The 12836-nt window shown below is 39.0% G+C and overlaps 1 protein-coding gene across 6 annotated transcripts in view; it reads right to left on the bottom strand.

The window, feature by feature from the left end:
* Positions 1-229: 229 nt before the first annotated feature.
* Positions 230-12836, bottom strand: part of carmil3 (capping protein regulator and myosin 1 linker 3) — a 90275-nt gene continuing 77668 nt past the window's right edge. The window contains exons 30-41 of one of the 6 annotated variants that reach the window (XM_058065949.1): positions 12407-12532; positions 11117-11183; positions 10850-11037; positions 10306-10385; positions 9741-9860; positions 8651-8819; positions 6528-6882; positions 5770-5873; positions 5541-5700; positions 4111-4185; positions 3822-3941; positions 230-847 (exon numbers count right to left, since the gene is read on the bottom strand). In XM_058065949.1, coding sequence (XP_057921932.1) covers positions 807-847; positions 3822-3941; positions 4111-4185; positions 5541-5700; positions 5770-5873; positions 6528-6882; positions 8651-8819; positions 9741-9860; positions 10306-10385; positions 10850-11037; positions 11117-11183; positions 12407-12532 — 1605 coding nt within the window. In that variant the 3' untranslated portion in view covers positions 230-806. Of the gene's footprint in view, positions 848-3821; positions 3942-4110; positions 4186-5540; positions 5701-5769; positions 5877-6527; positions 6883-8650; positions 8820-9740; positions 9861-10305; positions 10386-10849; positions 11038-11116; positions 11184-12406; positions 12533-12836 lie in introns of all 6 variants that reach the window. The other 5 variants (XM_058065950.1, XM_058065948.1, XM_058065951.1 and 2 more) reach the window with 5 other exon arrangements.

Below are 12836 nucleotides of genomic sequence, written 5' to 3'. Positions count from 1 at the left end.
TATGCACAGTGTGAGATCACAGCCTAATTACCAATTGACCGAAATGACCGAATCTTTTTACTGAATGAACCGAAATAATCCGGTTCACTGAAATGAACGGTTTTGCCCACCCCAACCGAATCCTAACACTAGCTTAGTGCCAGGGTTTGTTTTGGTCCCCCCAAAATCGTTATGATGCACCAACAATTTGTGTAAATTCATTTTTATTCATTCTCTTTCACTGAAGCATTTTCAAAAAATAGAATCATTTTCCTCCCTGTAAAATGAGATTAAAACCATAAGTGATCATAAATAGCTAATAGAGATGGAACAGCTAAGCGCGTTACGACACAGTTCTCCATAAAACGCATACAATAATGCATAGCGATGGATACATGATAAAAATGATCCTGATTGTACATGTACCACAACGGTTAGTGCAGTTTTACGTCCATCGTGTGCATCTCCATTGGAATAAATACACGTACAAATGTAGCTTTTAGCAGATTGTCAGTCAACGACAGGCAGGAGACGGGAAATTCTCTTTTTGAAATTATTTAGCTTCAGGGCATCAAACAACTAGCGGGGACAAACGTGGAACTAGAACTGTATGAAAAGTGCTTTTGTAAAATTCCCTCTAACGAATGCAATCAATCACTTTAACATGAAAAAGAAATAGACACAATAAAAGCACACTCACAAGTCTTTACGTTAATTTAAAAAGTAATTATTAAAAAAAATCATGGACTCCAGGGTGTTGGGCAGCGCCAGTCTTCCGGTTTTCCGGTCTTGTTTTCCATGCAAACCTCAGCCGGACAACGTTAATGTCATAAAGCATCTTTGTTACCAAGGTGGGGACCCTCATAGCCTAAAAAAAAGCAAACGTACTGTCAATTAATACAAAATACATCCCATAATATAAAAACTCTCAACTAGTCCCTTGTAACTTGTGATAATAAATCACGTTTTACGCCTAAATCAAACATTTTCAAGCATAAAAAACAAAAATATAAGGCATTCAGAAGACGCATTCAAATATGTGATATGTAGTATTCTACAGTGGTCTCTAGGTGTCAGTAACAGCCACCGCAAAGTACTATACAGAAACCAGAAGCAGTCTATCTGTCTTATATTGTCTACTATGTTGGGTAATGCAAGTGTAAATGTAACTATAGGGGTGTTATTTCATGTCTGGAGAGCTCTAATAATGTTAAAAAAAAGCTCTAACATAGAAAACATTCCATTTATTAAGAAGTAATTAATGGATGAGTGGTTATCACGCAGGCCTCGCAGCCAGAAGACCCAAGTTCAATTCCACACTCGGACATCTCATGTCTCAAACATGCTAGGTTAATTAGCGACTCCAAATTGTCCATAGGTATGAATGTGAGTGTGAATGGTTGTTTGTCTATATGTGCCCTGTGATTGGCTGGACACCAGTCCAGGATGTCATGCGGCGGGCACCCCTCCCCACCTGCGACCCTCATGCACCACGACAAAGGAGGCAGCAGCAACAGGAAGTCAGACAGACATTCACCCACACACTATAGCAATTATGTACAGTATATGAATGCATTAAGATAAACGCATTCATATACATAATTAGTTTCACTACTGTCCGAGAGCACAAAGGATATTTACCATCTGAACCCATTTTTTTTGCTCATAATCTCCATAATTAGGAATTTTATTGTTCGAAAACCCATCTCTTTTTTACCCTGCCTTGCTCACACCTGTGTTGCACAGAAAGTAGTCAAAGTTGCGTTAAGTTGCTTTAGGAGGTATTCATCATCCGCAGTGAATCACACATGCAAAACAGTACTGGAAATTACCCAGCATACCTTGTGGGTTAGATATGAGTGTAAAATAGTATTGTTTTGCATGTATATTAGCGTGTAAGTGTTTATATGGATACCTACATATGTTGATATGTCTTGATATGTCTTCCACTATGCCAGTAATTTTTTTTCCAGTATAAACAAGATACCCAAACATCCAAAGTTGACACCGTCGACTGTTGTTCATACTAATTTGAATCGACTGGCTTGAGTCCCCTGCAGACTTTGGATGCGTGCTTCCTGATTACTCGCAGAGATAATTTGCAGTCGTTTGATTAGTGGCCCTTGAAATCTATTGCAGGGAGTTTTTCATCTTAAAGGCCTGACTGCACAGCTTAAAAAAATAAAATAAAAAAGATGAATAATGAAGCCATGCCTGCCAATTACTGCTGCGCTAATAGAACTCTGTATCTAAACAAAGTTAAACCAGAGCTGAGAAAAGCCTTTCCTCGCCGAAGAATGTTGATGTTCTAATTAAAAAAATAAAGAATAAAATTCATAAAAAAAAACGTAAACTATATTAGGAAAGCAGGAAGTGAAAATTTATAAATATTTTATAAATATAATTTTTCCCAATAGTTTAAGTTTTTTTTAAAGATTTGCTTATTAAATTATTAAATATAAATAAATATTAAATATATATAATAAATAAAATAAAATAAATAAAAAATAACATTAAAATTAAATAAAAAATAAATAAAAATAAAAAACATAAAAAAACAAACAAACCTTAAACTATATTAGGAAAGCAGGATGTGAAAATGTATACATATTTTATAAATATAATTTTTCCCAATAGTTTCAGTTTTTTTTACGATTTGCTTATTAAATTATTAAATATAAATAAATATTAAATATATATAATAAATAAAATAAAATAAATAAAAAATAACATTAAAATTAAATAAAAAAATAAATACAAATAAAAAACATTTAAAAAAAAAAACAAACCTTAAACTATATTAGGAAAGCAGGAAGTGAACATTTATAAATATTTTATAAATATAACTTTTCCTAATAGTTTAAGTTTTTTTTAAAGATTTGCTTATTAAATTATTAAATATAAATAAATAATAACTATATATAATAAATAAAATAAAATAAATAAAAAATAACATTAAAATTAAATAAAAATAAAAAACATTTTAAAAAAAACAAACCTTAAACTATATTAGGAAAGCAGGAAGTGAACATTTATAAATATTTTATAAATATAACTTTTCCTAATAGTTTAAGTTTTTTAAAACGATTTGCTTATTAAATTATTAAATATAAATAAATATTAAATATATATAATAAATAAAATAAAATAAATAAAAAATAAAAATAAATAAAAAAATAAATAAAAATAAAAAACATTAAAAAAACAAACAAACCTTAAACTATATTAGGAAAGCAGGAAGTGAACAAATGTAACAGTTACTGATTGTAAAAGTACCGGATGGAGGGGTAGGATTTAATAAGATTTGCTTATTAAATTATTAAATATAAATAAATATTATTCAATATATATAATAAATAAAAAAATAAATTAAAAAACACATAATAAAAATAATAAAAAATAAAACATGGTTTGTCTGGTATCAGGCCCAGTATCATGCCCCCGCGTGCCAGTATCAGCCCGAGACCGAAGGTATGATACCTGGCCTGATACCAAACAAACCATGTGATAACCTATAAGTATCGCAGATCTCTAGACTCTCTGTATGATTTGGGAGTCTTTCAGTTTTGGTGTTTTTGGTTTCTGAGACCCAATTGGCCGGCTGAATTTCCGACAACCTCCATACTGTAACTGTGCTGGGAGACTCCGCAAAAACTCTATCCACACTGCAGAGACGTGTCATCCCAAGGGAACGATTGGAAAATTGACAATTGTTATTGCTTCCTAACCGGGCGGGTCGATACCACAGGGAACGCCTTGACTGTTGCTTATTTTTTTTTTGTGGATTCAGCATGAAGGGTTTTGAAAACTGTCACATGCAGGAAAGGCAAACAGATACATACACCTGGTCCCAGCGGGGTAGTCCAGAGATCTGTTTCTGTGTCGGGGGAAATAAGGTTTTCTCACAGGGAATCTAGGATCTGAAAACCTTTCCAGATCGTTGTGACTTCCCCGCTCCATGCCTACGGGGGGGGAAATGACATGATGCACATACGATAACATGGGGCTTAAACGTAACTGACCATAACTGACCATATTTCATACATTCATGCATTGGAAGTGTGTATATAACGTGGACTAATCACGTACCAGTCGTGGGGTACTAAAACCACAAGTTCAGTTGAGACCTACCTGTGTCAAACGAGTTGGACTTCCTTGTGCTGCCTCGTGACACATCCGGGAATCCATTCCGATCTTCATTCTTATCTGATAATAAAACAAACATTTTTGAAATAGAGTCCAAAAACTGTTTGGACCTGGTCTTGTACTAGGCGGAAGTCCACTTGGGGTTCTTTTATTCAAACGGCTGTGAAATGAGTCTAGGAGTCTCTAGCACAGTTTAAAATGTAATTGATATAGAGTTACACGGGTGGGAAAACTGCGGGCCGGGGGCCTCATGCGGCACGCTAAGTGTTTGAATCCGGCCCGCTAGTTGCTTTTTAAGTATTTCAACTTTTAACATACAAACTGGCAAAATTGTAAAATTAAATGACATAGTCAAGTGGTTAGCGTTATGTGATATGTAGTACTATACAGTGGTCACTAGGTGTCAGTAATGTTACATCAATGAGACAACTGCCACCGGAAGTACTATAAAGAAACCAGAAGCAGTCTATCCGTCTTATATTGTCTATTATGTTGGGTAATGCAAGCGTAAAGGTGACTATAGGGGTGTTACTTCATGTCTGGAGAGCTCTAATAATGTTAAAAACATATTTAGAAAGCTTCAAACAGGTTTTCCAAGCTCTAACTTTGAAAACATTCCATTTATTAAGAAGAGATTAACAGCTGCTGAGTGGTTAGTACGCAGATCTCACAGCTAGGAGACCAGGGTTCAATTTCTCCCCGTGCATGCGTGGGTTTTCTCCGGGTACTCCGGTTTCCTCTCACATTCCAAAAACATGCTAGGTTAATTAGCGACTCCAAATTGTCCATAGGTATGAATGTGAGTGTGAATGGTTGTTTGTCTATATGTGCCCTGTGATTGGCCGCCTCGTACTCACCTCGTACTTCGGTACGGGACAAAAAATTACAAAATGTAAAAATAAAAATAAAAATAAAAATAAAAATAAAAATAAAAATAAAAATAAAAATAAAAAATAAACTTAAACTGTATTACGGAAAGCAGGAAGTGAACAAATGTAATGGTTACTGATTGTAAAAGTACCAGATGGAGGGGTAGGATTTAATAAGCTTTGCTTCTTCCTACTCCTTTTGGACATGTGGAACTGTGAACTGATTATGTGATGCATTCAATTGTAATCTGATGCATGTTCAAATGAAACAAAACCATTACCATTACCAAGATTCCAATTTACAATAAACTAATACATTGTTAATCATATGCTCTTGCAATAAATAATACATGAGAAGAAAAAAAGGCAAATTTTGTCTGATGTTGCTATTCTAGAAACAACATAGTGCATATGTCTCTGTGATATATAAGCAGGCTGCAATTCTTTGTCTAAAACAGAGAGGAAAATATTCCATTCCTAACAAATACAATGCGTATAATACTTATGAGGCCGTACTTATGGTGGACGAGGTGTGGTTTTTAATACCTTCACTAAGAGCAGGGTCGGTGCTTGAATCCTTTTCAGGCTTGGCAGATACCGACAGGCTCTTCTCATTGGTGACAACGTCATGACTGACAGGTGAGATTTTGGGAGAGATCTTGGCGTTTTCCGGGGAGGTTTTGTCTCTTGAGAGGTCCAGACTGGGCTGAAGGTCAGGTAGATAGGAAGTGACTGTGACATATTAGCGCTTAGCGTTTATTTTGCAAACACGCACCTTCACCGGAATGAGAGGACGCTGCCCTTCTGGTCCTCGTGCTTTTTCTTTCCCCTCACGTTTTCTTTCATTCTGTTCTTCTTCCGCTTCAAGTCTTCCTGCCTCTGCTGAAAGTCAACATTAAAGTAAAAATTAAGAATGTATGTCATGTCTTTCATAAGTTTCATAAGTTAGTTAAAATGAAAGTAATAAATAGCTAAAAGTTCCAATAAATATTGTTAAAAACGCTAAGGTTAAAAAGTTTACGGAGTGAGACATCTTCTCTAGAAAGTATCGTTTTGGGCCACTAGAGAGTGAGTGTTCTCGTATATAGACAAGCTTTGTCGTTTTTCTCTCGGTGAAAAGCAGGCTAGCTTCACGGCAGAAACGAAACAGAAAAACCTCAAAGACGCTGAAAGTTGCTCTAAACGCTTGTTTCTTGGGAAATTATCGTCTTTGTAAGTATATTGGTGTATAAAGCACTTACATAGATGCATTTTCTGTTTTAAAAGTTGTACTTGTTTTGTCAAGTTCGCTAGCTTCATGCTACTATTAGCTTGCATTTGCAGTTGGTGTACGTGTGTTAGCTAACTGTTAGCTGATGTGTTTTTAGCCTGTAACATGAGCAGTAATAGGAATTTATTTTATTTTTCTGTATGTTTCAGTTACCACTTGTTTTTTTTTTATAAGAAAGCTTCATAAAGGAAGAAAAAGAGCTTTCTTCATTTGTTGTACATTTATTATACACGCAGCTACAGTCCATACTACAGTTGCAGTACCTAAACTCTCCTGCAGGTGTCTCTGCCGCATAGCAGCAAGGCTGGGCTTGGTGCACTGAGGCGGAGGATCTGGCCTGGGTCCACAAGCAGCTCCGCTTCCGCCTTTATCGCCAGCCTGTGTGTCCTCCTCCATGTCGCTTTGTAGGCCAGTCAGCGGTACGATTCTCTCCTGCCTGCCTGTCTCCGCCAGCTGCTTGGAGGACGCCACGCGTCCGTTGTCTGCCGGGATCTCCAAGGTGCCGGTTGACCTGTCGGTGTCTTGATCCATCGCTTTGAGGTCAGAGGTGCTGCTGGTGTCAGATTCCTCAATGTCGGCACCTATGCAGCTGTACACCATGCTAACCAGATCGGTGGACTAAGGAAGGAGACATGTCAACATACAGTACATTATACAGTACGACCATTTTGGATCATACATCTGCATTCAAAGTTTTCCAAGTTTTCTTAAGGCAACGGCTGCAAGTGCGGCAAAACAACGCAATCCAGATTTATTCTAACTGAACAGAGTGAGAATGATATTAATTTAACAAAGCTAATTATTGTGGTTGTTGTTTCCAGTGATGCAGAAGAGGAATGTTTTGCCATCTTAATTAGATGCAAATTAGGAAGCACTCCGAGTGTTGCGGTGTCACACTTAAATGTTTCAGATCATAAAACAAATTAAAATATTAGTCGATGACAACACAACTGAACGCAATGAAACTAAGTGAATGAAATGAATTAACTAAATCAATTTAAATGAAACTTTTAACCCCCGTTACAACATAACTGAGGAAAAGGTTAGAAAGTGATTTCTGAAGCTTTGGGACTCCAGCCAACCACAGTGAGAGCCATTCCCCATAAATGGCAACAACTTGGAACAGTGCTGAACCTTCCCAAAGACCTCAAGCTGAAACCAACTTGGGTTCTACAGCGGGACAATGATCCAAAACACACCAGCAAGTCCACCTCTGGAGACTTTGGAGTGGCCGAAGACCATGTTTTCTAACAATCAGTAGGGTTGTGCTTTGCACTTTTTCGTTCTGGCCTTTTATTATGGCCAGCCTGGAGCACACCCGTGCAATCATTAATGTTGAATCAGTGGAATTGTGCTGTGCAATATAACTGCACATTTTTGGAGTGGCCTTTCACTCCGGCCAGCCTACAGCATAACTGTGAACATCATGCTGTCTAATCATCTGTGGCTTTGTGCTGTGTGATAAAAATTCACATTTTGAAACAACCTTTTACTGTGGCCAGCCTGGAGCACACCTGTGCAATCATCAATGTTTAAGCAGTGGAATTGTGCTGTGCAATATAACTGCACATTTTTGGAGTGGCCTTTTGCTGTGGCCAGTCTAGAGCACACCTGTGCAATCATCAATTTTCAATCAGTGGAACTGTGCGGTGTGATAAAATGGCACTTTTTGTACTGGCCTTTTATTGTGGCCAGCCTAAGAGCATACCTGTGCAAACATCATGCTGTCTAATCATCTGCGACGGGATAAAAATTCACATTTTGAAGCGACCTTTTACTGTGGCCAGTCAGAGCACACTTGTGCAATCATCAATGTTGAATCAGTGGAATTGTGCTGTGCAATATAACTGCACATTTTGGATTGGCCTTTTACTGTGGCCAGTCTAGAGCACATCGGTGCAATCATCAGTGGAATTGTGCTGTGCAATATAACTGCACATTTTGGAGTGGCCTTTTACTGTGGCCAGCCTAGAGCATATCTGTGCAATCATCAATGTTTAATCAGTGGAATTGTGCTGTGCAATATAAATGCACATAAAATGAGTGGCCTTTTACTGTGGCCAGCCTAGAGCACACCTGTGCAATCATCAATGTTGAATCAGTGGAATTGTGCTGTGCAATATAACAGCACATTTTGGAGCGGCCTTTTACTATGTCCAGCCTAGAGCATACCTGTGCAATCATGTTGTCTAATCATCTCAACAGACCGATTAGTTATGATATACATAGAAAAAGTTGTAGATCTTTGAGTTCAAAATTTCTGCACATTTGAGACATCATATGAGTTTGGGAATCGTACTGGAAGCGTCAGTATTGCCAAAATCAGAGTACAACATTTGAACACAAGAGACTGGAGTCCTGAAGAACAGAGGTGATGAGACTGCACCTGTCGCTGGATGAGGCAGGAGGGGCTGGTTGGCCTGAGGCCTTGCACGGGAGCACCCTGTCCGACCCCAGGCGAGGGCATGGCCCCGTTTGCGCCATGCATGGTATTATCTGTCCTCCCCGCGTCCTTTGGGTGCTGAATCATCGAGTAGACGTTCTCTGAGGTGCTGCTGATGTAGACAGGAAGAAGTATTAGTCGAAATGAAGTACTTTTATGGGTGTCGAGGATTGGACCCGGCAGGCCAGCAAAGATGGGAAGTGAGAATATTTTGGTTACTTTCATAAATGTTCTATTGAATTTAGGAGGAAATGAAGTGATGGCTATGAGCCAAAAGCTACATTGACTATGACAGATATTAATTTTGGCGTAGAGTCATCCCACCCAATGTCACAGGTCGATTATCGCTCGTTGTTATATCACGGTTTTCAGAAATTAATTAATAATTGATCGCTGTTCAGACTGTAGTCTATTATTAGTCAAAACATATTGAAATACAAGTGTTATTATTATTATTATTCTGGTCGCTAGCCAGCAGTAATGCCACAAAATATTGCGACATTACCTTACATGACATTACCTCGTCATGCAGTCAGCCATGGCATGTCTGACAGGGTAGAAAAAAAAATGCTCTCCTCTCATTCTGTAGGGAAGTGGTACGTTTTTGGCTTAAGTTTAGAAGAAATAAATATGAGGCTAACTGGTTAGCTGACAAGCTTGCTAGCAAGTGGATGTCTTGAGTTCCTTTAGCGTAAGAGTTGTGTTGTAAACAGCAAATAATAGGAGTGTAAAGGTGACTATAGGCGTGTTTTTTTATGTCTACAGGGCTCTAATAATGTTTGAAAAATTTTCATTCATTATTTTTTAAAATTGTATGCTTTTTAATTTTTTAAATATCTATTTAATATGATTTATTACAATCAATTTCAGTTTACTTAAATTTTATGTATGGATAATTTTATTTAATTTTAATTTATTCTAATTTTATTGTATTTGTTTGAATATTTTTACCTTTTATTTATATATAAATAACATGCAGATTGATATGTTCTCCTCCTTTCTCAAGCTTTATGTCGTACAGTGAGTGACTCACTCTAACTCCTGGTTGGATATGGTGGAATTGCGGTTCCTACGGAAACCGGAAAAAATGGACAACACGCTGCGTCTCTTTTTCCTCCTCAAAGACTGGGCCTGATGGATGGCTGACAGCTGACTAAAGGTGAGAGAAAAACAACAAACACAGAGATAGGAAGGGATCAATATAACCATATAAGTACGCAAAATTGTGTTAGTTAGCAAAGAACAAGAGAGTCGTTCCCTGATGACATCATAGACAGGCGACGGAGTTGATTTCCGGGTTCCTGTTTTCATGTATTAGCAAGCTAATAAGATGCTACCTAGGAATTTTAAATTTAAATTTAAAAATGTAAATTTGAAAATTAAAATTAAAATGACAAAAAAAACGAAAACTATATTAGGAAAGCAGGAAGTGAACAAATGTAACAGTTACTGATTGTAAGTACCAGATGGAGGGGTAGGATTTAATAAGCTTTGCTTCTTCCTACTCCTTTTGGACATGTGGAACTGTGAACTGATTATGTGATGCATTCAATTGTAATCTGATGCATGTTCAAATGAAATTAAACCATTACCATTACCTGTCAGGAAGGACTCTCTTGCTGTAGAAATCTGGCAGTCCATCCTCCAGTACACTGACTCCTCCATTCTCAGAGCAAGGCTACAAACAACAAGGAAAAAGGATAACAATGTTTAATCATTCCATGTCAAAAAAAAAAACAAGTTGAAAGTCTGCCATTTGCACTTCAAAAAAAACAAAACAAAAAAACAAGCAGGCCAAAATTCCAAGCAGCGCTTGTCGTGATTTGGAACGTGTCTCCAATTTTGGTAAGTTAGAAGCTGCCTCCAGGAGACAAAGCTAGTCATTGCACAACGACGCAGGCAACGGTTTCAGAATTCAAAGGCTGCTTATTTTTGGATCGTGCCACTGGCAGGGAGGGGGGAATAAAATGAATGAAAAGTTGGCACGAAGCAGGCAACCTTCAGAACAACATTTTTCGCCTGAAGGTCCTGCGGAAACGCACCCCCGCCCCCTCTTCCCGTGTTCCTCAGTAATAATTCAGATACACTCCCTCTCTCTCCCCCCGCACACCCAACGTGGTTTCTCATTTGTAATGAACTCACAAATTCTGGGGGAAGGTGCCCTGTTCTGTGTCTCCGCGGTGGGCGGGGCCTTACGTGGGTCACGTGGCGTAAGGGCGAGCCATTGGTGGGAAGGGTGGACAGACATTCCCACGATGCGGAGTGGGGAAGATGGGCAGAGGGTGGAGGAGCAGAAGGGATGGGGGAAGAATTGGGCTCATCTCCGAAACCTAACAAAAAAACCAAAAAACATTACTACTACTTAAGCCGAGTTTTTCAAATCAGGTCTATAGAGACAAAAAAACTCACTTGGCCTGGTGGAGACAGGGCGGATTCTTCTGGTTCTGGAGCTCCGCTTCTTGATAGCCATGGTGTCCTTTAGATTGAACATTGCAGCATTAGTGTTGCTGCATATTATTGTTACACCTTTTAGATTCAGTGCATTTTCAGCCTCACAGCGCCACTCACGTAGCACAACTATTCATAGATAATGCATGTTAAAGTACTGATAGGATACAATAGTAAACACAAACTATCTCAGTCTCTCTCACACAAACTTAACTTTTCATTTTCTTTCCCCCCCCCCGTTGTCCCAACAGATCATCATCATCCCAGACGCCGCACCAATCCGCATGTTGATCATGCTTCCTTCTCTCGTAAACAAGACCTCAAGGTACTTAAAACTCCTCTACTTGGGGAAAGGGACATTATCTCGACATTCTGTCCACAAAAGTCATGAATATAAGTCAATGATAACAACTGTGATGATTTGGACACCGCATTTCATTTTTTTGCATGGTGTAAATTTGGCCCCATAACTATAGATGGGCGTCTTGCTTTTTTGGTGTGTGTTAGAAGCAAAACAAAAGGTTTGCAAGGCGCTTCCCACGCTAAATAACGGGCATGAAGGCAGTGGACATGAAATGTCTTCGGGCAAAAGGCGGGGTACACCCCGGACTGGTGGCCATATAGGGCACATATAGACAAACAACCATTCACACTCCCATTCATACCTATGGACAATTTGGAGTCGCTAATTAACATAGCATGTTTTTGGAATGTGGGAAGAAACCGGAGTACGAGGAGAACATGCAAACTCCACACAGAGATGGCCGAGGGTGGAATTAAACCCTGGTCTCCTAGCTGTGAGGTCTGCATGCTAACCACTCTAATACCGTGCAGCCCTGCTCCATAACATATCAGCAAAAAATATTCATTCATTTTCTACCGCTTATCCTCACGAGGGTCGCGAGTGGTGCTGGAGCCTATCCCAGCTGTCTTCAGGCGAGAGGCGGGGTACACCCTGGACTGGTGGCCAGCCAATCACAGGGCACATATAGACAAACAACCATTCACACTCACATTCATACCTATGGACAATTTGGAGTTGCTAATTAACTGAGCATGTTTTTGGAATGTTTTGGGAAGAAACCGGAGTACCCGGAGAAAACCCACGCATGCACGAGGAGAACATGCAAACTCCACACAGAGATGGCCGAGGGTGGAATTGAACTTGGGTCTCCTAGCTGTAATACAATGTGGTAAACCACTTAAACAGGACTTGGATTGTCACCACAACCAGCTTTACAGGATACTTACTATTCCCAGGGTGACACCCACATCTTCATCATTGAATTCCAGAGACTCCATGATCCTGGATTGTCTGATCGTATGTCTTCCCGTCCCAGCATCGTCCCAGCGCTTTGTCTGAGACACCTGCCGCAGCTGATGCAATACACACACACACAAATACACATGCATCATCATGTACACACTATTAGACACATTAGTGGCAACAGTCTGTTTGGCGACGTCTCAAGTGTATCCGCCCTTTTCGCCCACGCAGGTAATGATGCGGATTGTTGTTGAGCTGACCCGGAGAGAAAAGCAATTTCTTAACAATCAAAGTGGAGAGACGCATGAGAGAGGATGGATTGCGGCAGAACACAACAATGGGAATGAGTTGGAAGGCGAGCAGGAGTGAACAGAATGCAAAACAGGATGAGAAAGGTGTCGTATATTATCAAAC

The sequence above is a fragment of the Doryrhamphus excisus genome, chromosome 3 (assembly GCF_030265055.1).
Source record: "Doryrhamphus excisus isolate RoL2022-K1 chromosome 3, RoL_Dexc_1.0, whole genome shotgun sequence".
Classification (NCBI taxonomy): Eukaryota; Metazoa; Chordata; class Actinopteri; order Syngnathiformes; family Syngnathidae; genus Doryrhamphus; species Doryrhamphus excisus.
This window is presented reverse-complemented; position numbering and strand designations above follow the sequence as displayed.